Source organism: Tripterygium wilfordii, chromosome 5, assembly GCF_013401445.1.
Source record: "Tripterygium wilfordii isolate XIE 37 chromosome 5, ASM1340144v1, whole genome shotgun sequence".
Lineage (NCBI taxonomy): Eukaryota > Viridiplantae > Streptophyta > Magnoliopsida > Celastrales > Celastraceae > Tripterygium > Tripterygium wilfordii.
In genome coordinates, this window is record NC_052236.1 from 458,658 (window position 1) to 484,635 (window position 25,978).

Consider the following 25,978-nt stretch of genomic DNA (forward strand, 5'->3'; position numbering starts at 1 on the left):
TCACCATGAAGAGTATAAAAGGAGAAAGAAGAGAAATCTACATTAACCCAGCATCAAAAACAAACTCTGCATCTACATACCTTTATTGTGTTCTTAGGCAATGATTCCGATCACTTATCTTTTCAATTTGCATGGCTCCGGCCAATTAGATTCTATCTTAGCCCTTTATTTTCCAAGCTTCCCGCAACTATGTTTCTGATTTAGCTTGTAAAACACGCCTCAATACATTTCATGATGAACTTTCATTCAATGAAATTTCTGATGCATTCAAACCAATGTGTTGTTTTTAATTTTATTCTTTTATCTCTTGTATTTCCCATTTGACTCAAAATAAATTTGAAATCTTTTTCTAGAAAGGCAATCTCAAACCATGAACAAGTCGAATTTGGTACAACCCCCTTATCAAACATTTTTGAATTGATAACAAATCTTGACACACTTAAACATCCATCATCCATAATCCAAACATTTATATCCCAAAAATCAAAATTCGCACATCTTCATTAATTCTAACTTACGCTCCATTTTTCAATCCAAACAAGTCTTAATATTGAAAGCACGGGCAGTAAATAATTGAGGGAAATCAAAATCGTAAGCCAAAGAACGCAACTTTTCACAGAGTCCTCTTTAACCGCGAAGCTCCGATAACTACACCTCGTGGTTGCTATCGCCGGCGATGACGGTGGGGAAGCATCAACAAATGCCATCACCGTCCTCTACTTTCTGCTCTCTCCAAGGCTCCCTCTTTACTTTCGCCGTTCTAACCTTAATCTCCTTCACCTATCTCTCCCTCAGGTCCCTCAACTCCCCCCAACTCCATTCCCACTACTCTTCCCCTCCACAGGTACCAAATCCAACAATTCCCGAACTTTAGAATTTAATTTTGTCCCCTTAATTTCTTTTTTCCCCTTTTGGATTTCTTAGGTTCCTGGTGTTGCTGTAACTACTACCCTTGCTGCTGCTGATCCTGAGAAGAAAGTGAGAGAGACTGTGGAAAAAGAGGTTGATGGTAACGATGGTGATGGTGAGGATGAGATATCGGATCTGTACCATAACCCGGAAGTGTTTCGATTGAATTACAAGGAGATGGAGGGGAAATTTAAGGTTTATATATACCCAGATGGAGACCCTAACACGTTCTACCAGACCCCAAGGAAGCTCACCGGCAAGTATGCCAGCGAGGGGTATTTCTTTCAGAACATTAGGGAGAGTAAGTTCCGAACAGAAGACCCTGATCAGGCGCACATGTTCTTTATCCCGCTCTCGTGCCACAAGATGCGAGGCAAGGTAAGGGTCTTCCTGTATTTGATCAATGACTGCATCCTGTGTTTTGTGGCATATCCATTGTTTCTGGGATTTGCTTCTACGGTTCTTTATGTGGTTGAAGCTTGTTTCTCTGTTTTCCAATGAAGGGCACTCTTTTATTGCACTTTTTCAGTGATGATAATGACTGCTATAGTCCAAAGTACACGATTGTGTGAATTGTGAGTGGCAATGTGGTTTGTTCTGATTGATAGAGTTCTGTTGTTTTATGGTGTTTGATATTTGATGATTGGGTGATTGTGTGCAGGGCACATCTTATGAGAACATGACTATAATTGTTCAGAATTATGTGGATAGCTTGATAGCTAAGTATCCCTATTGGAACAGAACACTGGGTGCAGATCATTTCTTTGTCACGTGTCATGATGTAGGTGTGAGGGCAACTGAAGGGGTTCCATTTCTTGTCAAGAATGCAATTCGAGTTGTGTGCTCCCCAAGTTATGATGTTAATTTCATCCCACACAAAGATGTTGCTCTCCCTCAGGTACTTCAGCCTTTTGCCCTTCCAGCCGGAGGAAATGATATAGAAAACAGGTAATTGCACAAGATTTGAACTTGTTAAGATTCTAAGCTTCATTTAAGAACTTGGCTTTCTTATATAATTGTTTCAATTCCTTTCTTCAAAATATTAAGCTTAAGCATTAGTTTGTTGTTAAGACTTTAGAGCTTTTCAGTTTAGCTTAAAAAAGGTCAATATTGTTCATATTATGAGTAGTTTTGGTCCAAGTGTTATTGTGATCTAGACACTTAAAGATATCCTTCCACTTTTGTAATAGATACACTCATATACAGGTTTCCTGCAGATTTTTTTTACTCTGGCTAGCCACTGGTTTGCATTATCCTGTTAGAGAATATGTGATACTAGTAGTTGAAGTTACATGAGTTCAAATTGGGGTTGCAGGGGTTCTTTTTTTCTTGTGTAATTTCTGTTGAAATTATGGAATCTATAGGGTTAGTTGAGAGTGTTAGATAGGAACTAAAGGCAAAGGGGAATCCAAGTGGTATGTTATCATCTAATTTTCTGTAATGTGTTCATACAGCTATCAACAGTTTTCTTTTTTGGGGTGGGTCGGGGGGGGGGGGGGGGTGGTTTGTAAAGGCTTGATGATGACAATGATGATGTGTGAAGAATTTACTATATAAGGTTTTTCGTTAAATGGTATCTTGTGTTTCTGCTTCTCTTTTGTTCCAAGAACTTGTTATATTCTTCCAATAGTTTAATCCAATGAGAACAGTCTTCTTAGCTGGGTGTAAGGCCTTTCTGTTTTAAAAGGTGTACTTGGCAAGTGGCTTTGAAGATTTGTGCCATAAACCATTATCGTGGACCCTGCCTTCACTGTGAAATACTTATATGTTGGATTCCATTCTTTTCAAGTTTAATTGCACTACTTAATACTGAAAAGATGTCTAGTCTATGTTGAAGAATATATACTTTTTTTTTTCTGAAAAATTTATTTTCTGCAGTGCATGTTCCCAACCATATCTAGTTTAGTAAAACTAATAGATGAGGTTTCCAAACATAAAATGCTGAATGGTTATTGGCACAAAGTAAATAATGATGGGGTTTTTCTTGAGTCCTAGTGAGGTTAGTTGAAGGAGAATTATGGATTTTGAAAGCATTGAAAACTTGTGCGTAGAGGTAATAGGTCTTCTCGCTGTTATTTGAGTGGTGAGTAAAGGAATAGGATGAGCTTTTGAGGGGGAGGACTGCCTCTCTCAACCATCTAGGTTGATGGTACAGTTTGGAGGGAAGAAATAGAAAGACGTAAAAGTTTGTACTGAGAGGAAAAAAGTCTTCTGGTAATTATTTGGATAGTGCGAGGAAAAAGAATAAAATGCCTTTTGTGAGGGAGGAGCTTCCTGTCTCTGCTCTTATGCATAGATAGTTCATTATCATTTGGTTCAATGGCAATTTTTGAGTGATGTGCATGATTTTTTAAAAAATGTTCTAGAGTTAGTATCATGCAACTGACTTATATTCCTGCGCTGTCACTCACTTGTTTTTTGATATAGTTAAGTTTGTGTGTGTCTGTGTGTAGGGTCCTGTAGGCATTGACTTTGCTGCTGCATTGTTCCATTTAACTACATTGCTTGGCGTATATTTGTTGGTCTATGTCAATGATTTTGGAAGTGTCTTGTTATAAATATGTTTGCAATTGGTACAACTGTAAGGGCATCAAGAGTTAATCTTTTGGGCACTGTAGTACCTCTTTTATTGGCCCTGTGAAACGAGTTCAAAATATGTGCATGCAAGGGGGTTCAATAATGTTAAATGGGATGAATCAGGCCTTATATTTCACGACTCACATTGACAGTGAGAATGCTTTGCAGGACAACACTAGGTTTTTGGGCTGGTCATCGAAACTCTAAAATTAGAGTTATCCTAGCACGTGTGTGGGAGAACGACACAGAGCTTGATATTTCGAACAACAGAATAAGCAGGGCCACTGGAAATCTTGTATATCAGAAGAGATTTTACAGGACTAAGTTCTGCATATGTCCTGGTGGCTCCCAGGTTAACAGTGCTCGCATAGCCGATTCAATCCATTATGGATGTGTTCCTGGTAAAGATTTATGTTCCCCCATATTTCTTGTTGTACTTCTGAAATTTTGATTACATGGCTTCCCCTTAATTGTTATTCAAGATATGTCCTTAAAATGGTTAGCATGACCTTCAGACAATCTTTTCAATTACCATCAGTTGAATGCACCAGCAATATGACTTAGCACAATAAAGTAGAGAAATTGCAGATTCGATCTTCTAATTTTGACATAGGTGCTGCCTTGGCATTTGTGCTCCTGAATTTTCACATAGGTCCTGGCCCTTGTAATACTCGTAGGAATATGCTTAGGCAAGGACACTTCAGGTTGCCTCTGTTAACGCTCACAGATTGTGTCTGAAATGGCATTTATAGCTATTGATGAATCGCTTAATTCCTCTTCCTCGTATAATTATATATTCCTCAAGTCCTGAACATAGGAATCCAACACCGTTTTTTGCAGTTGCAGTGATTCGAACTTAGTAAATCAGCTTTATTTTTTTTTTTGCGCATTTGACTGAGATGGGTTTTGATTGTGACAGTGTTATTCTTCTATTATTGCCTATGCTATTCCTTTCTCATGTTTGTATTTTTCTGTGCAGTAATATTGTCCGACTACTATGACTTGCCATTCAATGATATTCTTGATTGGCACAACTTTTCTGTCATTGTTAAGGAGCAAGATGTTTACCAGCTCAAGCAAATTCTGAAGGCCAAATCCGATGTAGATTTCCCTGCCCTGCATAAGAATTTAGTAAAGGTAGATGCCTCTCCGTTGCAACTTAGACAATTAAAATTGTTAAGAGTCCGTCCCTCCCTGGCGTAGTAAGATAATGTCTGATTTGGGCCAGCCCTCACTAGCCTGCACGATTTTGCTTTCTCATGGCTCATCTTTGAGCCGTGAAAACCGGTCTTACTAGGTTGGGAAATTTGACCTATTATATTATGTATTTCACTTCTTCCCCTAGACAATGTGGGATTTAGAGCACTGAGCCCTTTCACCACTCGGTAGCTCACCCAGTAGCACTAAGCTTGACACTGTTGAAGCTTGTAGCCTCGGCGCCTCCCCCACTCGAGCTGAGTGCTACAAAAAGTGTCTTGAAAAAACTTTTCCATCAATGATATGATTTGCTACAAGAAGGTCTTTAAGATGATTACTGTTTAGGGTCTGTCGATTAGCTCTTATTGTTTTACAGATATCTTTGAAGAAATTTTTTTAAGTTTGCGAGAATAAGTTGTTTATTGCTGATTATATTATCTTGCTGTGTGATTCCCAGGTCCAGAAACATTTCCAGTGGAATTCACCACCCATCAAATATGATGCATTTCATATGGTGATGTATGATCTCTGGTTGCGCCACCACGTTATCAAATACTAACTCGTTAATTAGTGTAATCCTATCAAATTTTGTATACCACTTGACTATTGCAAGCTAACAATTTTTTTTTAATTGTTTGTAAGTAAGTGGGGTGAGGTATTTGAAAACTTGGGTATCATCAAGTCGAGTATATAAGTTTATAACCCCAATTGAGGGGTTGTTAGCCTGTTGCAAGCTAAGAGCTCACAATGAGTTATTTTTAATGACCCAATAAAAATCAATATTAGGTCATACATTTATTACACAAAAAATCAAATCAAACACGTCTTTCAAATTCCAATACAATTAAATCAGCCAATCCGAAGCTGTAAAGTTTAACTTGTAGTGATTTCCTTTATGACGTTTGGAGGAAGTGATTTTAGTATTCATTTGTTCTTTTATAGTCAGCTTTCCATTTGTCGTGCCTTGATTGATTTCTTTTTCTCATTTTATTTTTTTTGTTGGGTTTCTGGCTTTTTTTTAAAAAAATTGTTCATGGTCTTCATTTTATGCAACTTCTTCGTTGCTGCCTCAATCCTTATATATATATATATTTTAAATATAGAAAATTGTGAAAATTAAAGTTTGAACCCAAAAATCTACTATATGATATCATTTTATAATTTATAATTTTTTCATTTAACCAGATAAATTAATTTGTTATTGGGTTAGCACATTTCATATCATTTATATAATATTCTAATATAATTGGTTTTGGGTTGAATCATGTGTTCAAAGTTGTAACACTACTCCATTGTTGACTTGTTGACTAGTAGGGAAAAAAAACAAAAAAGAAAAACAAAGAGACTAGTCAATTGAAAGATGCAAGTATTTATTTCTATGGGAATGAATTGTCCTCTGTTGTCAGCTTCGTGGCATAAGCCATTGAAACCAAGACAAATTGTGGCGTGTATTAGTGGACTATTTGACATGAATACGTTGGCATTATCTCTAACGAAAAAAATTACATGGCCGTCTTCTAATTATATATATACACGTATCTTTGGAGTCATGAATCCTGAATTCCACGGTGAACCCAAATATCGGACGGACGACACCTCCACTACTACAAATCATTCTAATTTTAATCACAGATGTTCAATCTTTTATCAAATTTAAAAAATTATGAGAATTTCATACTTATAAATTGATCAGACGTATGTTATTAAAACTGCAGAAAAAAACTGTAGTGGTTTCTACTGAAGGTACTCCCAATTGGGTAGTCAAATCTATAGGTTTTTCTGAATATTTTTGTCAATTTAATCCATCTAAGAGTCCAAGTTGTTTGTTGGGTGTGGACCTGATAATGAAAACACACATGCATAATTGAATAAACATATATCATGATAATGACTATGAGTGTGTGAAGAAGACAAAGGAGATTCACGTTGCTATATGGACATATCAATGCCGGGGTGTTGGGGTCTGCTGTAATTTTTTTTTCCAGTAGACCCCATTTTAATAAATAGTAGGTGTTTAAAATTTTTCTAAAAATAAAATAAAATCATGGATGTGTTTTGATCATGTTTACGAATCTAACGGTATAATTTTCATCCCAAATAAAAATTAAATTCATCACAAGATAAATATATAATGTTATTGTTTATATTTAATAGTCCATAATTTTCATATCTTTTTCATGTTCAATTTGATTTTTGTATGGGACAAAAAAATACCGTTACATTCATAAACATGATCAAAACACGTTCGTAATTTTTTAAAAATAAAATAAATTTTTTTTAATGACCTTGGAAACAATACAACGATACCTGCCATAAAAAATTTACAGCAGATCCCAACCACCATCAATGTCGCCGGCATGTTTATTCTGTCTGTAGCTGTCAAAATCATTTACCCACTGACAAGTTCAAAGCTTAAAATTCAAAATTAATTTTTTTTTATATTTTATAATTTAGTCCCCTTTTTTTTCAACCCTCCTACGTAAGTGGAGAAAATTATAATCACAAAAACAATATTCATTATATTTAAATGTAATTAAGTTGTTTTGTATAATTAACACACTTGACTTCGACTTGTGTTCAATCATACAAACGTGATTGAACTGCATATATGCGTAGGACCAACAGATCCATGTATCTTGACATTCATGAATATATTCTTTTACTTAAATTGATTGAAGAAGATAGATATTTAAAATATTTCAAAGGGTGTTTAATGATTATTGGATGACATCAATGTCTTTGTGGTCACGGATTAATTTTTGTCCAAATAACAAATTTATATGGGGTATGTTTGGCAGTGAGTTCAAACACTGCAAAACGCACCTCATTGTGTTTTATATGGATGCGTCTGGGTTATTTGTGTTTGGGCATGTGGTAGCAGCAACCTCACCACACCTGAGTTGAGTTTTTTAGTAAAGCAGATCACAGCTATGGCCAGCAAAAAAGTGGAAGTTAAACGCACGCGGGACGCTAAACCTTCCGTCAGATACGTTAATGAAATGTCAGAAAAGTCCTCCTAATTTTTTTATTATTACAACTCTACCCTCAACCCTATCATCTTCTCTTTTACCAGTTACAACAAGTCCAGCCGCTCCTCCACTGTTCTCTCCCTGAAGCACGACATCCTCCTGTCAAATGGCATGATTGAGGTAGTTTCCAAAGAGTTTTTTCTTGTTTATTGGTATTTTTGTTCATCAATTCTTGTTATCCGTTCTCTTAACATTTGTATGCGTTTTTTATCGACGAAAATAGCGTTGAAACGTGACATTGGATCGGGTTCGTTTCAGCACATAAAGGGTCTGGATCTCTTTCAGAATAGCAGCAGAGGAGTAGTTGGGTGAGTGTTTGCTTTTCTACTCCGTTAAATATTTTGCTATTCTCCTATATTCGTTCTTTGATAATCATAATGTATTTAGCTGAACTTGATTAATGGTGATCATAGGCCCTGATAGTTGCTTGCGTTAATGCCCAGCTCTTGCTTGGTCTTCGATTGAGGACCATTGTACTAGTCTTTTGTACCCCCCATTAAAAACAAATTATTGACTGAGGGTGAGGGGAAAAAAATCCGTTTGTTTTTAAAGTTGTCTTTTGCTTGTGGCTGAAAGCTAAATCCATATCGTAAAGATTCCCCTCTTGACAATCGATTGAATGGCTAGTGAATTGATGCATAGAAAAGTGGGGATTCGGCCCATAAAACCATGCTCTCCCTTACTTATACAACCGAGCTTTGCCCATGAATCTTGTTCTATTCAATCTGCTTTAACGAGCATCATACATGCAGGAAACATATATACTTTGCATTATCTATATTGCATAAATTAAATGCGGTATACAAGGAACCTGTGTCCTTATACTTACCCTGCCAGGAAAGAGCTTTGCCTATTATGGTCTTGCACTTTGTTCTGTAGGTCTAAGTATGGGTTAATCCATTAGACCATCTCCAACCCATTTTGTAAATGCAAATGTGATACTGTTTTGTATGAGATACTGTTTTGTATGTGATACTGTTTTGTATATGATACTGTTTTGTGAGATACTGTTTTGTATGTGATACTGTTTTGTAAGATACTGTTTTGTGAGATACTGTTTTGTATATGATACTGTTTTGTGAGATACTGTTTTGTGAGATACTGTTTTGATTATGATACTGTTTTGTGAGATACTGTTTTGATTATGATACTGTTTTGTGAGATACTGTTTTGTGAGATACCGTTTTGTATGAAAGACTCATCTCTCTATCTCTAGTTTTTTCAAAAGACCCAAACCCATGTGTATATACATGTACATATATATACATATATATACCATACACCATTTTGGCTGCAATGCTAGTGATTATATGCTACTATTTACCTTTGTCTTTAATTTATGCAATATTTTAGATTAGGTAAAAAAAAGTGGTTGATATTATCATGAATGCCATCATATTCGTTTGAAACTCAAGTGAAGATTGTAGTGGCTTGTATGGCGCTACATAATTTCGTACGTTTGCACAATATATTTATGTAACAATATATTTATTCCAATGTATAATTTAAACAACAAATTATCTCTCATCACACCTCAACGTAATTTGTAATTGCCAAACGCAAAACTACATCATTACCTCACCTCAACACACTTTTTTAATTGACGCGCCAAACACTTTTTTTCATTAGAACTCACAGCACAGCACAGCACCACAGTTTTAGAACTCACAGCACATCACCACAGCAGCTGAAAACCCAACACACGCCCAAACAGACCCATGGTGTTATTCTTCATTATCAAAACAAGGTATTCAATGAATATTAAAACTAATTAATTAGTTTGCTTTTATAATTTTTCTCATAAAGTAATGAGTGGATTTATGTCGACCCGTCACATTTAAGTTAAAAATAAAGTAAGTCATTCATTATCTCATACATCATATTTGAGACATTTGGGATACTAATTTTTGGAACGAAAATGATAAAAGATGTCCCTAGTTGGTATTTCAGTTATCCTAACAGTTGCGTTGGATGCATAGGATTCAAGTGATTTTCTTGAACCTCATATGTCCCACATGATACACATAGATTTCATTGCGTAGAAATTAACAACTGATATAACTGGGATAGAGCAACTAAGATCTGTATCATTATTGTTTTTGAAATTGCTATCACTACTACTAGTAAACCATTGGTTGATTTGATTGACTACGTGATGACTATGGTACTTTTTTCCCTAATAGATACTTTTTTTTATTGCACGTTCAATGTTTATTACAAAACACCCACAAAATTCAACACCCACAAAGTTTAGCTATTTATATTTATTTGACATGTGGACAATAGACTAGGTTTTGTCAAATTGGCTAACAATGTGGAAAATGCAAAAAAGAAGATATCGTATAATATTTTTTTAATATTAAATATCTTGCTACATTTCACTTTCATGGTTTTTGACTTTTTGTACAATATAAAAAGAAATGCATGAGAAAATATGGAGTGGGTAGGTAATAAGATATGCTTTTTATTTCAAATTTATTATTTCGATGGAAAGGAAGGAAGACTGTATTCATAACCATCTTTTTTTTCTTGTGCTTTTTCTCCCTCAATGTTTGTCATTTGGATATCCGATATTGGTCTAAACTCACATCATATCCACACACACAAAAATGTCTCACATGGTAAATTAGCTCAGACCCTTGTACGTGAACACAAGAATATTACTTCCACAAAGATATATGTTGTTTTTCTTCGCACTTACAGTATATACATCAATACATGCAAATATGGTAATGAAAGTTGAACCATTTTTTGGTTAAACTGTCAGAAATCAACACTAGATACAATCAATCATATTGTCCGTATTAGGGTTTCGTTTCTCGTAAATATATCGGATTATCTTCATGAGTTTGTTTCTCTTGAAAGCTCGGCAATTGAACCGAAGTTCAAGTCAATAAGCTTAGGAAAAAGTTCGGTTAATTGTTTGAAGGTTGGTTTTGTCATATATATAACCATCGGAAGATCCAACCCCTACCATACCATAATGATATGGAGTAACAGGTACAACACCTCGGATCTTTTTCAGTGCACTAATCAAAACCAGACGTGGGAACTTATCAAATTTCTCATTTTTCTCATGTTGACAACAAAACAATTACACCCGAGTTTACTATTCAAACCAAGGAGTTGGTCGTGGTGCGGATGTGAGAAGCCATTTATATATATATATGTATATGTATATGTATATGTATGTATAAGACTCCACATTAATTAAGTTTACCATTCAAAGTTCAAACCAAGGAGCTGGTCATGTTGGGATGGTCCCACTGGCCACTGTGATTGTTGTGTTCAGTAGTCTTGAAATACTAATATATATTTAGGATAAATACAAAACAGTAACACAAGTGGAGAAAACCGTGAACTGTAGTTGAATGAAGCAGAATTTGTTTGCAATAACAATAATAATTGTAGAAATGTTGATCAAGTCACGTTGAATACTGTTTTCTTAAAACTGATTTATCACCACTGTTGCTTCTGGTGATCGGACTAAAAATCTTCGAAGATGAAATGATCTCTCACGTAAGAAAGGAAGCATCAATTCTAAATAAAAAAATGCAAAGAACAAATCAAAGAGTTGTAGGAGAAATTAATTTGACGGAAGTAATAGGATTCTGATTTCATCATCTTTCATTGTACTTAAATCTTTCAGTTGTCAATTATCAATTCCTTCATGTATATCAAAGACCAAGTCCGCTAATTCATGTAGTAGTCATAACGTCTAACTTATTATGTCTATTCTTAATTTACAACTATCTATGACGTCTATACTAACTAGTTTAACAAACAAGAACGCAATTAGATCAATAACAACTTATATAGCGATCACATAAGTCCTTGCAAATGGTTTCTATGTTTAGGCAAGTATGGTGTTAAGATTGCAAGAAAGTATTCGCAATTCGAGTATGACTTCTACTACAAATTGTATCCGAACAGTCAAATACAAGATTTTCTACCAATTTCTGCGAAAATCCCCTCCTTCCTTGCTCCTTCACTGCCGTGCGCCAGCCGCCCCCGTTCTCCTCTTCGGGTCCTTTTTTTTTTTTTTTTCCCATCCTTTAAAAAAAAACCTAGATTCTCCTTTTGCGGCTCCCTTATTCTTATTCTTATAGTGACTCTTCTAATTCTTCCCTTCTTTCTTTTCCGCTGCTCCACTTTCCAGCCGCCCAAGCCTCTTCCATTTGGACTTATAAAAGTCTTTCTTGAATGGACTTTGTCACTCTGCACAATTTCAACTTTTTGCCTCTACTTTACAACTCCATAACTTCGTCAGTTATGACGGAAACCAAGAGAATTTGACGTCCATGCGAAACCTGAGAAATCTACTTTCCATCGCTATCAAGATCACTAGATTTGGAACTCTGTAGCAAAAGTTTTAGGCATCCGAATATCGACACATCACATGACCTGTTTTAAGTTCAAATTGAGCATTTTTACCCATCAGGCATCATATAAGGGACATGTATTTCCATGAATGAACATATCTTTTGAAATGAAGAGTTGTATTCGTACCAATAATCACGTCTTTTTAATTCAAATGAAACGATACTAATCTAGTGGTCGAGCCCCAATGTGTTTAGGGTGGGTCACCCTAAACATTTCCCGAAAAAAAAATTATTATATATTTTTGGGAAAAAATGATTTACTATATATATAAAGGTCCAAAATCCTGAAATAAGGTTAAAGCCCACGTTAAGTTTTTTGAATTTCTAATAGCTATATGATATCAATATGTATAGTTAATATAGAAATTATAATTATGGATTGGTACACACTTGTCACTTGTACAAGAGAAGAAATATTGATTGATACACCCTCACATATACATAATGATTTAGGCTCAATAAAAAATTGTTTAGCACAACTTAAATAGTTTTTTTTTGTTTTCTTGAACATTTTATGTTGTAATTTGTCATGTGTAATTTAATGACTATATATATATATATATACACATTTACTTATTTAATGATATATAGATTTTCTCAACAGTATTTCAAATTTTTTTTAATGATATATAGATATTTGTTTGTTCCCATACACTTTTAAATAAAAGCCCTAAATTTTTTTAACTCTTTTCGCTAATCAAGCTCACCCTCAACGTATTTTCTAAATCCGCCACTGTAGTAACTTTTTGAAGAGAAGCGACTTCAAACTTTGTAGCGTTTCACCAAAGAGAGTCTTTCAAATGAGATACTATTTTCTTATCCACATTTTTGTCCAACAGTGATACCAAAATTAAGAAAATGACGTCATTTTTGAAGTTGTTGGTTATGAAGGATCTGAAATATGATTTACTAGGATTGGCGAATATTTTCAAAGAAATTGACTATATTATAACACGAAATAATGCCTCACAAGCGGACACTCGCAATAGTTGCCACCTCTAACACTATAAAGTCGGCTCTCTGCCTCTTCTCTTGTTACTCCCTCACCACCTCCTTTTCTCTTTCTTTCCCTTGTCACTAGATTTGTTAAGGAATGGCGACTACTGGGTCTTTCTTCAGAACAGGCCAATCTCTGTCTCCGTCCCTGCAAATCCGAAAGACAATCCCCGGTGACAGAAAAAAGGTTAATTTCAATGGGGGAATCAATTCAAAGGATTGGTCTTTATTTTCCCAGTTTTGATTTCTTTATTTCTCTTTTTTTTTTCTTTCTTTTCTTCATTTTGGGTTGATTTGGAAACTGGTTTTTTTTTTTTTTTTTTTTTTTTCCCTCTGATGTGGGTTTCCTTCCATGATCATTGGTTTAATGCTGGAGGATGATGTTGTGTTTACAGTTCTCTGTGAGATCCTCTACCAATATTAGCTCAGATGGTGAGAAAGGGAGGATGATGATACGCAAAGACAAGGATGGATGGAAAATTGACTACTCAGGACAAAAACCAGCCACACCATTGTTGGACACAATCAATTTCCCTGCACATATGAAGAATCTCTCCATACCGGTAAATCAATCTGCGTAGATGAATGATAATGCACTGCCATATTCAGTCATGTTTATCAGTCCCTTTTCTTCTGCATTCTATCTTTAATATAACAGTGATGCGTTTTACAAGTAAGGCAACACAGTGGTTAACCTGGGACTGATGCAGATTTTTGGGGCTGTTTTTCTTTTCTTTCTTTTTTCTGAAAAGAAAAGAAAAGAAATAATGATGCAATGTTTTGACATGAAAATATATCTTTAGGACCTTGAACAACTAGCAGCAGAGCTTAGAGCAGATATTGTTTATACAGTATCGAAGACAGGAGGGCATCTTAGTGCAAGCTTGGGAGTTGTGGAACTGGCAGTTGCTCTGCATCATGTGTTTAATACCCCTGAAGACAAAATCATATGGGATGTTGGGCATCAGGTGGGATTTGCTTCATATTTCTAATGGAAGTGAAAAATAAATTTTCTTCTTGAGATGTCCACAAGAGTAACCTTAAATGCACTTTGCAGGCATACCCACACAAGATCCTTACAGGAAGAAGGTCTAAGATGCACACCATTAGGAAAACTTCAGGACTTGCTGGTTTTCCTAAAAGGGATGAGAGTATTTATGATGCTTTTGGTGCTGGACATAGTTCTACTAGCATCTCTGCTGGTCTTGGTATTTTCTTTTCCACAGAAACTTCTCCTCCATTAATCTGATGCTATAGAAAGTAGAGTGCGGAAAAGTTCTGCTTAAAGTGACATTATTTTGTGGGAAAAACTTGCAGGCATGGCAGTTGCAAGAGATCTACTGGGGAAAAACAACAATGTCATTTCTGTGATTGGAGATGGAGCCATGACTGCTGGTCAAGCATATGAGGCGATGAACAACGCTGGGTTCCTCGATTCTAACCTTATTGTCATACTCAATGACAATAAGCAGGTATCTCTACCAACTGCTACTTTGGATGGCCCTGCGACCCCAGTAGGTGCCCTGAGCAGCACCTTGAGCAAGATCCAAGCAAGCACCAAGTTCCGCAAACTCCGTGAAGCTGCAAAAGTAGATCTCTAAGCTTTCTTATATTCTGTGTTTTTCACAACTCTTTCAAAGAATTCTCATTATATAATCAAGAATCTGACTTGTGTTTTACCTGTTGAAGAACATCACGAAGCAAATTGGTACTCAAGCACATGAAGTAGCAGCTAAAGTGGATGAGTATGCCAGGGGAATGATTGGAGCTTCTGGTTCTGCTTTATTTGAAGAGCTAGGTCTATATTACATTGGTCCCGTGGACGGGCACAACGTAGATGATCTAGTATCCATATTCCAAAAGGTCAGAGCCATGCCTGCACCTGGCCCGGTTCTGATCCACATCGTAACGGAGAAAGGAAAGGGCTATTCCCCAGCAGAGGCAGCAGCTGACAAAATGCATGGTGAGACAGAAAGTTTATTTTCCCATACAGGTGGCATGTATACTTGAATGATCTTTCTTCTTTCATGTTTTCAGGAGTTGTGAAGTTTGACACTAAAACAGGAAAGCAATTCAAGCCCAAATCCCCTACCCTTTCCTATACACAGTACTTTGCTGAATCTTTAATCAGAGAAGCCGAGATAGATGATAAGATCGTAGGCATCCATGCGGCAATGGGTGGTGGCACTGGTCTCAATTATTTCCAGAAAAAATTTCCGGAACGCTGCTTCGATGTGGGGATTGCTGAGCAACATGCAGTTACATTTGCAGCTGGTTTAGCCACAGAGGGTCTTAAGCCATTTTGTGCCATCTATTCAACGTTCCTGCAACGGGGATACGATCAGGTAATAGAAAAATAAAGCATTTTTGATACATTCACTGTAAAATTGGCGCTAATGACTTTTATTGAATGTAAAGGTAATACATGACGTTGATCTTCAAAAATTACCTGTCCGCTTTGCCATGGATCGAGCTGGTTTGGTTGGCTCAGATGGACCAACCCATTGTGGAGCATTTGATATTACATACATGGCTTGCTTACCTAACATGGTAGTCATAGCCCCATCTGATGAAGCAGAGCTGATGCACATGGTTGCCACAGCAGCAGCCATAGATGACAGGCCCAGCTGCTTCAGATTCCCAAGAGGCAACGGGGTTGGGGCATTGCTTCCTCCTAATAATAAAGGAAACCCACTTGAGGTAGCATAATCAACACTTAAACTTCAAAGATAAGTATAAATAACAGATGATTAATTCTAACTTTTGCCTCTTTATAATTGAAAAAGATTGGGAAAGGAAGAATACTAATGGAAGGTGACAGAGTTGCAATTCTGGGATATGGCTCTATAGTTCAACAATGTTTAGAAGCTGCAAACATGCTCAGATCCCAAGACATTCTGGTGACACTAGCAGATGCAAGATTTTGCAGGCCTTTGGATACAAATCTCATTAGGCAATTGGCCAGTGAGCATGAAATCCTAATAACTGTGGAAGAGGGTTCCATTGGAGGTTTTGGCTCTCATGTAAGCCACTTCCTAAGCTTAAGTGGTATTCTAGACGGACCCCTTAAGGTAAAACTTGTCTCCCTCCCACAAGATTTTTCGTCGCTATTCAAGCTACAATTCTTATTCTGGTTCTAATTCTTGGTGGAACTTTTTATGCAGTTGAGGTCAATGGTCCTTCCCGACAGATATATCGATCATGGATCACCCCAAGATCAGATTGAAGAAGCCGGGCTCTCCTCGAGGCATATCTCTGCAACTGTCCTGTCTCTCTTGGGGATGGCAAAAGAAGCTTTGCAGTTTAAGCATCCCTAAAGAGTAAGGCTCTATGTTAGAAATCATGAACATGTTGGGCTAGTTTGATCTCAGTAGCTCAAGGTCCTCCCATAAAACAAAGGAGATATTTAGTTATAATTCAGTGTTATCTGTACATATATCAAGCTCTAGCACCATACATGCTATGAGATTGAAAAATAAACAACAGATCAAATGGAGCAAATATTTTCCTTTAGAATTCAGTAATGTTCTCTTTTCCATTTATACGTTTACTTGAAGTTCTGATGCAGGAACATGTCCATGCAAACCATTCTACTGCAGAGGAGACAACCGAGGGTAAGAGAGACTACCTGGCCCCATCTCACAATTAAAATGAATGGATCTGGACACAAAGAACCCAACCATATCTACATACAAGCACAATGAACGTCGGATAGACTAATCTTCAATTACAGCCAAGCTATTAACTCGGCAAGTCTTAATCAAGGTGGTCATGGCATAGAAATAATATTCTTAGGACCCAGGTCCGAATCTCCTCTCACACTAATCAGGCATAATTAAAAAAATGGTAGTGTTGAGGGTAAAAAGTCTCACGCGCCAGAATGGGTGTTAGAACCTGCTACAATCCACGCACATGCGCTAAAAGGTATTTCTTGTTATAAATACTCAAACCATCCATGTAAGAGAACAAGCATATAATATATTTCTTCTTCAAGTCAAAACACTGCACCAGCTCTTCATTCATGGCCAACGAAGATCATAAGCTTCACATAGCCATGTTTCCATGGCTAGCCTTCGGTCACATAATCCCCTACTTAGAGCTCGCAAAGCTTTTAGCCGGAAAAGGTCACAAGATCTCCTTCATTTCCACCCCCAAAAACATCGATCGCCTTCCAAAACTCCCTCCAAACATAGCTCCTCTCGTAACCTTCGTGAAGCTCCCACTCCCCCAAGTGGACAATCTTCCAGAAGATGCGGAGGCCACGTCAGATCTTCCCTTCAACAAAGTCTCTCATCTCAAATTAGCCCATGATGGCCTCCAAGAACCCATGACCCGGTTCCTCCAATCCGCGGATCCGGACTGGATCCTCTACGACTTCAGTCTCTACTGGCTCCCTCCCATAGCCCGTAACCTCGGTATCCCGAATGCGTTTTTCAGTATCTTTAACGCGGCAATGGTTAGCTACGTCAAGCCCACGTTACCTTCCCTGGACTTTCACGATGATCTAACGAAACTAGAGGATTTCACTGCCCCGCCCAAGTGGGTTCCGTTTCCCACCACGGAGTCGTTTCGGTTTTTCGAGGTTTTGAGAATCTTCGACTCATTAGCCGGCGCTGAGTCCGATATCTCAGATCTCGCCCGCGCAGAAATGGTGGTCAGAGGCTGCGACGCGGTCCTCGTGAGAGGTTGTTACGAGTTTGAGCCGGAATGGTTGCGGATGTTGGAAGATATTCACGTGAAACCGGTTCTTCCGGTTGGTGAACTTCCCACGACGGCTAATGAAACCGATGAAGAAACCGACACGTGGAGGCATACAAAGCAGTGGCTTGACAAGCAAGAGAGGGGATCTGTAGTGTACGTGGCTTTCGGGAGCGAAGCGAAACCGAGTCAAGACGAACTCACTGAGATTGCACTCGGGTTAGAACTATCCAAGTTACCATTCTTTTGGGTACTAAAGACTCGCCGTGGACAATCCGATCCGGACCCGATTGCGTTACCGGACGGGTTCGAGGAGCGAACTAAAGGGCGTGGCTTCATATGGACGAGCTGGGCGCCTCAATTGAAGATTCTGAGTCATGACTCTGTGGGCGGGTTCTTGACTCACTCCGGGTGGACGTCGGTAGTGGAGGCGATTCAGTTTGAGAAAGCTCTGATACTGCTGGCTTTCTTGGCTGAGCAAGGGATAAATGCGAGGATTTTGGAGGAGAAGAAGATCGGGTACTTGATTCCAAGAAACGAGCGAGACGGATCGTTCACAAGGGAGTCAGTGGCCGAGTCAGTGAGGCTGGTGATGGTGGAGGAAGAAGGTCAAGTGTACAGAGACAAGGTCAAGGAGATGAAGGGTTTGTTTGGAGATAGTGGTATTCAAGAACGTTACGTGGACAATTTGCTGCGACATCTTCAGTCACGTACCCGTGTCACTGTCAAATAATACGACAGCATGTGCCAACTGCCAAGTGTCAGTAAAAGATTGAAAGGCAGGTTATCCTAAGATGGATGCCCCACATCTTGATATGATCGGTTGCAACAGAGTTAATTATTCAATCTCTATTTTCAGTAAAATACATACCTGACTTGGCAGTTAATCTCGAGTTTTTTGTCAAAATAACACTCTCCCTCATAATACGTCCTAATATAACACTCAAGTGAAAAATTTTCCCAAAATAGCACTAAACGCCACTGCTAGTGGCGTGTTGTTTATAAATTTTAAACGATCACGCCATCAATAGTGGCGTGAATGGTGACAAAAGATCAATCACGCCAATAAAGTTGGCGTGACCTTTATATATATAGACACACATATACATGTAATATATATGTGTACATAAATTCTCCTACGTGGACTGTTGGGTCTAAATTAACCTTACTAGCAAGTGTACTAGTCGGCGACTACAGCACAATGATAAGCAAGGGTCGAATCCACAGGGATGGAGTTATGTCTAATCCAAATGTATACTTGTATGTATGTATGTACAATGCAAACAAAGTAAATATCAACTCAAGATTGTTTGGGTTGGTAATTAAACTAAGACAAGTAAAGAGCAAAGTATTTTTGGTATTTTCTTAGAATAGGGATGCAACTAATGCAAATGAGATGAACACCAAAGCTTTGGAATCCCCCTTGGGAAATGACTTGCAATGACACAAATTCACACACATATTTGCTAATTCGGGCATAACGAATCCGTACCTAAGTCGGTTTTAGCGCACTTAAGCCAAATCTCCCTACAATCGATTACTAGCCATCTTATTGGTCTAGGTCGGATATTCCAAAATACATTCTAGCCATCCTATTGGTCTAAACATGCATAGGAATTCATGAAGTTCTATGGAGATTAGGATTCATACAAATTGTCACCTAATTAAAGGGAGACACATTCATAATCAAGTGTTTCAAGAAGCATAATCTACTTGACATATTATTGTCTAAGCAAATTCACCAAACAATTTCGTCCAAAAACCTAAAGTGTTGGCCAAACACCACAAGCATAAAGAAATTGCAATCAAACATAGAAACACAAGATTTATACCCAAATCAACTCATATGTATGTAAATCAAGTCATAAACAAAGTCATCAAACCCAAGGCTTCAACCTAGCCTTGGCACAAGAGATTTAGTTACACATAATGAGAGAAAAACACAAAAGGAGAGATGAGAAAATCATGAATAAACCCAATTAGTTGAGTAAATCCAAGTTGAGCTGAAGAATCTCTCCTCCTAGCTCCAAGAATCGCCTTCCCCCTCTGCTTTCGCTCCCCAGAAATTCAGTTCTAGGTTAAAAAGTCTCCCGTAGCTCGGACAAATCGCGACTTAAAACACCTCAGAAAATTGCTTTTCACGCCTAGGCGCACCACGCCTAGGAACACGCCTAGGCGCACGCCTAGGCGTGATCCTAGGCGTGCACAACTTAAAATTCAAGTCCAACTCTCTGGACTGGGCGTGCAGGAGTGATCCTGGGCGTGCACAATTTGTGCGCCTAGGCGCGCCACGCCTAGGCGCGTTACCCCTAGGCACATGATTCAAATGACCATAACTTCTCCATATGACCTCCGATTTGCATGATTTTAGATTCTACGGAAAGCTTGAGATGTCTAGTTTCCAATGCCTTTTGTTGCGCTCAATTCCAATAACGTGACAGAAAGTTATGACTATTTGAACACACGAAGGTCGGTGGACATTTTCTTCAATTCAGCCCTTTTTCCGTCGCTTTTCATCCAAACCGCAATCAACCTATCAAAATACAAATCAACACATAAATACACTCATTATTTATCAAAAGAAAGCTTAAGAGGGGGATATTTCTACCAAAAACAATAGGTATTATCATAACTATCAAACACCCCACACTTAAACCTTACTTGTCCTCAAGTAAAACTAAACAAAGTACATCTACCAACTAACATCCTAACTCACTAACGCAGGAATCGCGATTGCATTTAGCATATGCAACAAGCCGTTAAACCCCTAGGTGTCCCTAGTGGAGGAGTTTTGTCTCCTGAGGGCTTACAAGAACGACACCCACAAACGTTTCAAGATAACTCAAATCAAACATATGGGAGGGAAATCACTAGAATCGAAACAATATACATCAATGCCATGCAATCAAAAAGATGTGGAGACCCCACACTTCATCCAAACATATACTCAATGAAGATTATCCGTCTACTCAATCACTTCGTCTACATTAAGTGCGTGCAAAGAAGAAATGTATAATTATTTGGCTTCCAAGAGTTCATAGGCGCCAAACATAGTCACATTCCAAGAATTCCAAGAACAGTCAAGTAGTAATACCAAGGCACTTTTATTTATATACATACTTCTCTTCTTTTTCTTCTTCTCTTTTTTTTTTTTTTTATTTTCATCTTACTAGGCCCGTGCAATGCTCACTCCTTTAAGCTTTCTAGTCAACCCATGTAACGAGTTCTCAACCAATGACTCCCAACCAGTTGGTTTAGGGCATTATGTGATAAAGCACACCTCGGATCAATCACTCGAGTTGAAAAGGCTTCGAAGTTAAGCTAGCCTAGTATGTTCATCAAGATTGTCTTACCTTTTTACGCGAAACTCGAGTTGGTTAGACAAGAGCCCCGGTTACTCAGCAAGATCACAAGAGCGGAACATGCTTTTAATCATCATCAAATTTATTTATTTATTTATTTATTTTTTTTAACATGCATGTAATTAACTAGTGCCAAGAATATAACTAACACGGTGTTCTAGATCATCTTAGAGAAAGTCCACATCCAACATCTATTCACCCAAGTCATACCCCACAAGCACACATTCTCGTGCAGGTGAATTACAGTGATTGTGCAATAGAGTAGACGTCAAGCATATAGAAGGATATGATGGGTTCCACAAACCAAGATTAGCTGCATTTCAATATAGCACTCAATTCAACAGAAAATTCCCATAAATATGCAAGATTCAAGCACTGAAATTTTTTTTTTTTTTTTTTTTTTTAAATTCAGCTACTACAAAAATCATGTGAAATTTTGCACAAGATAATCCATATGCAGTCCACCACCCCACACTTTAAAGAATGCATTGTCCTCAATGCAAAACATAACAATGTAATAATGCACTAAAAAGAGGACAAGTTGAAACAATACAACCTGGGGGTTAGAGTCATGCATCGAGTGGATTGGGGTGCTGGCCTGGCCACAATTCTTCAATGTCTATATGCACCCTCCTCTTGTCTTCAGCTAGACGAGATCCACCACTTTGCAGTGGCTCAATAAATAGGGCACAAACATCCTTCTTTGATGTGCCCATCAAAAAGATTCTATCTCTAAATTCCTTTGGCCCTCTTGGTTGAAATTGTAGTTTTCCATGCCAATGGAAGAGATATTTTGAGTAGAGGGGAAGCTTCTTCAATGATCTTGCAATGTAGCTCTCCATGCTTTGTTGAAGCTTCCATTGTTTCTTTGTTGGCAAAATTTCCTCCAGGATTTGCATTATGGAAGCACTGAGATTTACATTAAGCTCTTCAACTCCAATAAAGTCAATGAATTGTACTTCAAATGGTGATAGCACCTGATTGTGGAGTGTGGTATCCTCATGCCTCTCTACAAAGTTATCATATTCTGCCTCCACCTTATCATCATACTTGTTCTCCAAATCTTCAGCTTTCAAATTTTTTTCGGAATCGACAAGAGCTTTCTCTTCTATATCTTGCTCAACCCATGTAGGTCCATTAATTTCTTGTTCGATTGAAACTATCTCACATTCTGCAGCTGATGGAGACTTCTCTGATTCTTCTAAATCAATGCCCTCCTTCATTGGTGGATCCATCTCCGAAAGTGAAGTGAGAAGCATTATCTCATACTCCTCTTCATCCACATAATTATACTCAATTTTTCCTCTAAGCTCCAACTTTTTGTCATTGCTTAATGTAACTGCTTGAGTTGTCTCACATATATCTTTCCCCTCACTTGTTTTCATCATAGGTTGGCAAAGCTGATTTTTGTTTGATACCATCCTATGCGTTGCCTCTGCTAAATTTTGGGTACTCACATTTAAGGAATCGAGTATGTCATCCAAAGATGACTCATGTCTTTGCTCAGGCGGTGGTGGTGAAGCCCATTGACACATCTCCTCTCTACAAGCTTGAGTGTTTGCTTTCAACTTTTGGGTACTCGTAACCAATGCATTTAGTATGTCTTGTAGAGATGAGTCTTGTGCTTGCTCAAGCAATGGTGGTGGTGTTGCTTGTGTAGGAACAAATTGATGCTGGTAGTTGTTCCATAGGAATTGAGGTCGTTCACACCTTCCAGAGTTATAAGTGTTGGAGAAGGAGTTGCATGGTGGATATGGGGCATGGTTTGGAGGAGTTGTCCTTGCATTATATCCTTGCAAATATAAGCTCGACCCATAAAAACCTGCTCCCTGATAAGCACATGGTGGAGGATATTCCATCTCGAAGCATATGCCAACAAAAGAAAAATTAGTTAACAAATATTATGTACAAGTATTATGTACAAACAAAGGAAAAAAAAAATTATGGACAAATAACAAAAATGGATCAAACGTAAGCTACCATCCCCGGCAACGGCGCCATAAACTTGTTGGGTCTAAATTAACCTTACTAGCAAGTGTACTAGTCGGCGACTACAGCACAATGATAAGCAAGGGTCGAATCCACAGGGATGGAGTTATGTCTAATCCAAATGTATACTTGTATGTATGTATGTACAATGCAAACAAAGTAAATATCAACTCAAGATTGTTTGGGTTGGTAATTAAACTAAGACAAGTAAAGAGCAAAGTATTTTTGGTATTTTCTTAGAATAGGGATGCAACTAATGCAAATGAGATGAACACCAAGGCTTTGGAATCCCCCTTGGGAAATGACTTGCAATGACACAAATTCACACACATATTTGCTAATTCGGGCATAACGAATCCGTACCTAAGTCGGTTTTAGCGCACTTAAGCCAAATCTCCCTACAATCGATTACTAGCCATCTTATTGGTCTAGGTCGGATATTCCAAAATACATTCTAGCCATCCTATTGGTCTAAACATGCATAGGAATTCATGAAGTTCTATGGAGATTAGGATTCATACAAATTGTCACCTAATTAAAGGGAGACACATTCATAATCAAGTGTTTCAAGAAGCATAATCTACTTGACATATTATTGTCTAAGCAAATTCACCAAACAATTTCGTCCAAAAACCTAAAGTGTTGGCCAAACACCACAAGCATGAAGAAATTGCAATCAAACATAGAAACACAAGATTTATACCCAAATCAACTCATATGTATGTAAATCAAGTCATAAACAAAGTCATCAAACCCAAGGCTTCAACCTAGCCTTGGCACAAGAGATTTAGTTACACATAATGAGAGAAAAACACAAAAGGAGAGATGAGAAAATCATGAATAAACCCAATTAGTTGAGTAAATCCAAGTTGAGCTGAAGAATCTCTCCTCCTAGCTCCAAGAATCGCCTTCCCCCTCTGCTTTCGCTCCCCAGAAATTCAGTTCTAGGTTAAAAAGTCTCCCGTAGCTCGGACAAATCGCGACTTAAAACACCTCAGAAAATTGCTTTTCACGCCTAGGCGCGTTGTTTTCACGCCTAGGCGCACCACGCCTAGGAACACGCCTAGGCGCACGCCTAGGCGTGATCCTAGGCGTGCACAACTTAAAATTCAAGTCCAACTCTCTGGACTGGGCGTGCAGGAGTGATCCTGGGCGTGCACAATTTGTGCGTCTAGGCGCGCCACGCCTAGGCGCGTTACCCCTAGGCACATGATTCAAATGACCATAACTTCTCCATATGACCTCCGATTTGCATGATTTTAGATTCTACGGAAAGCTTGAGATGTCTAGTTTCCAATGCATTTTGTTGCGCTCAATTCCAATAACGTGACAGAAAGTTATGACTATTTGAACACACGAAGGTCGGTGGACATTTTCTTCAATTCAGCCCTTTTTCCGTCGCTTTTCATCCAAACCGCAATCAACCTATCAAAATACAAATCAACACATAAATACACTCATTATTTATCAAAAGAAAGCTTAAGAGGGGGATATTTCTACCAAAAACAATAGGTATTATCATAACTATCATGGACTAAAAGTGTGGATCAATTTTGTGGACTTGTTTTTCAACCATAGATATTGTGGGTCCCATAATAAATATGTGACCCCCACTTATGTTGTGCTTTATCACAACCGTTGGATTTTGGTCTATAAAGTTGGTTCACATAGGAGAATTCCTATACATGTATATATACACACATATATAGAGGAATTATCCTATGTGAACCAACTTTGTAAACTTCAAATCCAATGATTGTAATAAAACAAAACAAAAGTGGGGACTATAAATTTTTTATGGGACCCATCACATCTATGGTTGAAAAGTAGGTTCACAAAATTGGTTCACACTTTTGGCTCACATAGAAGAATTATTTTGTGTGTATATATATATATGAATATATGTATGTATGTATATATGTATGCATGTATATTTCTATACGTATGTATGTATATAGATGTATATATATATATATAGATAGATACATATATATGTATTTGTTTTGTTCATTCACGCCACTCCAATTAGCGTGAATGAACAAATATTACTTTCACGGATGGCGTGAAACAAAAATTGCACTAGTCACGCCATATGTGATGGCATGACTAATCCAAAATATATCACGCCACCTGTGATGGCATAATTGTATAAAAGTTGTAAAGAACACGCCACTGACAGTGGCGTGTAGTGTTATTTTGGGAAAAACTTTCCTTTGATTAGTGCCATCCTCCTTAGCATTGGAAGACACCTGGGACGCCTTCTTCCCCTTTGATGTCAATTCGGATATCTATGGAATCAAAAGCATCTATCCACATTTTGACCAGGTATCATTACAGTGATGCACTTCCGATCCTTATTTGAGGTAGGCGTTTTTTTCGAGAGTTCATCGCAGCCCCTTCTCCAATCTTTTCCCCAAGCATAGCATCTAGACAATTAGCTTGCATAAACGGTTTGTATATTTGAAAGTGGTTTGGTAGCAAGTACGTGACCAATGGCGGATTAAAAAAACGAAACGCAAGGGGACTAGAGGTTCTTGATTTCTAAATCGAGAGTAACTAAAAATAGTATCAACAACAACAATAAAAAATTAGACAGAAAATCATGTATTATTACAATGATAAAGGCCTTATAGATTGCAATTGACCGCATCGAGTTTTCATCTTTTAAAATCTTTTCATAATCGTGGCAATAGCAACTAACAAGATCAATGCCAAAGTCAAAAGCAAACATATCAAAAGATACGCTTTATTTCTTTCAGTTTCGATCATTTTGCTAGCAAACTTACCAATTCCATTCAGGTTAGCAAAATCATTGCTAATGCATATATTAACAATATAA

General features: G+C 37.7%; 3 protein-coding genes across 3 annotated transcripts; all 3 read left to right on the plus strand.

Moving 5' to 3' along the window:
* The first annotated feature begins 518 nt into the window (after positions 1-518).
* Positions 519-5,364, plus strand: LOC119998229 (probable glycosyltransferase At5g03795). Its single transcript, XM_038845493.1, has 6 exons — positions 519-844; positions 925-1,287; positions 1,571-1,857; positions 3,655-3,887; positions 4,466-4,623; positions 5,141-5,364. The coding sequence occupies exons 1-6, from the start codon at positions 677-679 to the stop codon at positions 5,240-5,242; spliced, it is 1,311 nt and encodes a 436-aa protein (XP_038701421.1). The 5' UTR covers positions 519-676; the 3' UTR covers positions 5,243-5,364.
* Positions 5,365-13,115: 7,751 nt separating this feature from the next.
* LOC119998815 (probable 1-deoxy-D-xylulose-5-phosphate synthase 2, chloroplastic) lies at positions 13,116-16,610 on the plus strand. Its single transcript, XM_038846259.1, has 10 exons — positions 13,116-13,277; positions 13,486-13,653; positions 13,894-14,058; positions 14,148-14,298; positions 14,408-14,679; positions 14,780-15,053; positions 15,128-15,435; positions 15,509-15,790; positions 15,877-16,161; positions 16,255-16,610. The coding sequence occupies exons 1-10, from the start codon at positions 13,188-13,190 to the stop codon at positions 16,405-16,407; spliced, it is 2,148 nt and encodes a 715-aa protein (XP_038702187.1). The 5' UTR covers positions 13,116-13,187; the 3' UTR covers positions 16,408-16,610.
* Positions 16,611-16,658: 48 nt separating this feature from the next.
* On the plus strand, positions 16,659-18,675 carry LOC119998816 (UDP-glycosyltransferase 91A1-like). Its single transcript, XM_038846260.1, has one exon. It carries the CDS (start codon positions 17,112-17,114, stop codon positions 18,519-18,521), a length of 1,410 nt encoding a protein of 469 aa, XP_038702188.1. The 5' UTR covers positions 16,659-17,111; the 3' UTR covers positions 18,522-18,675.
* The last annotated feature ends 7,303 nt before the right edge of the window (positions 18,676-25,978 follow it).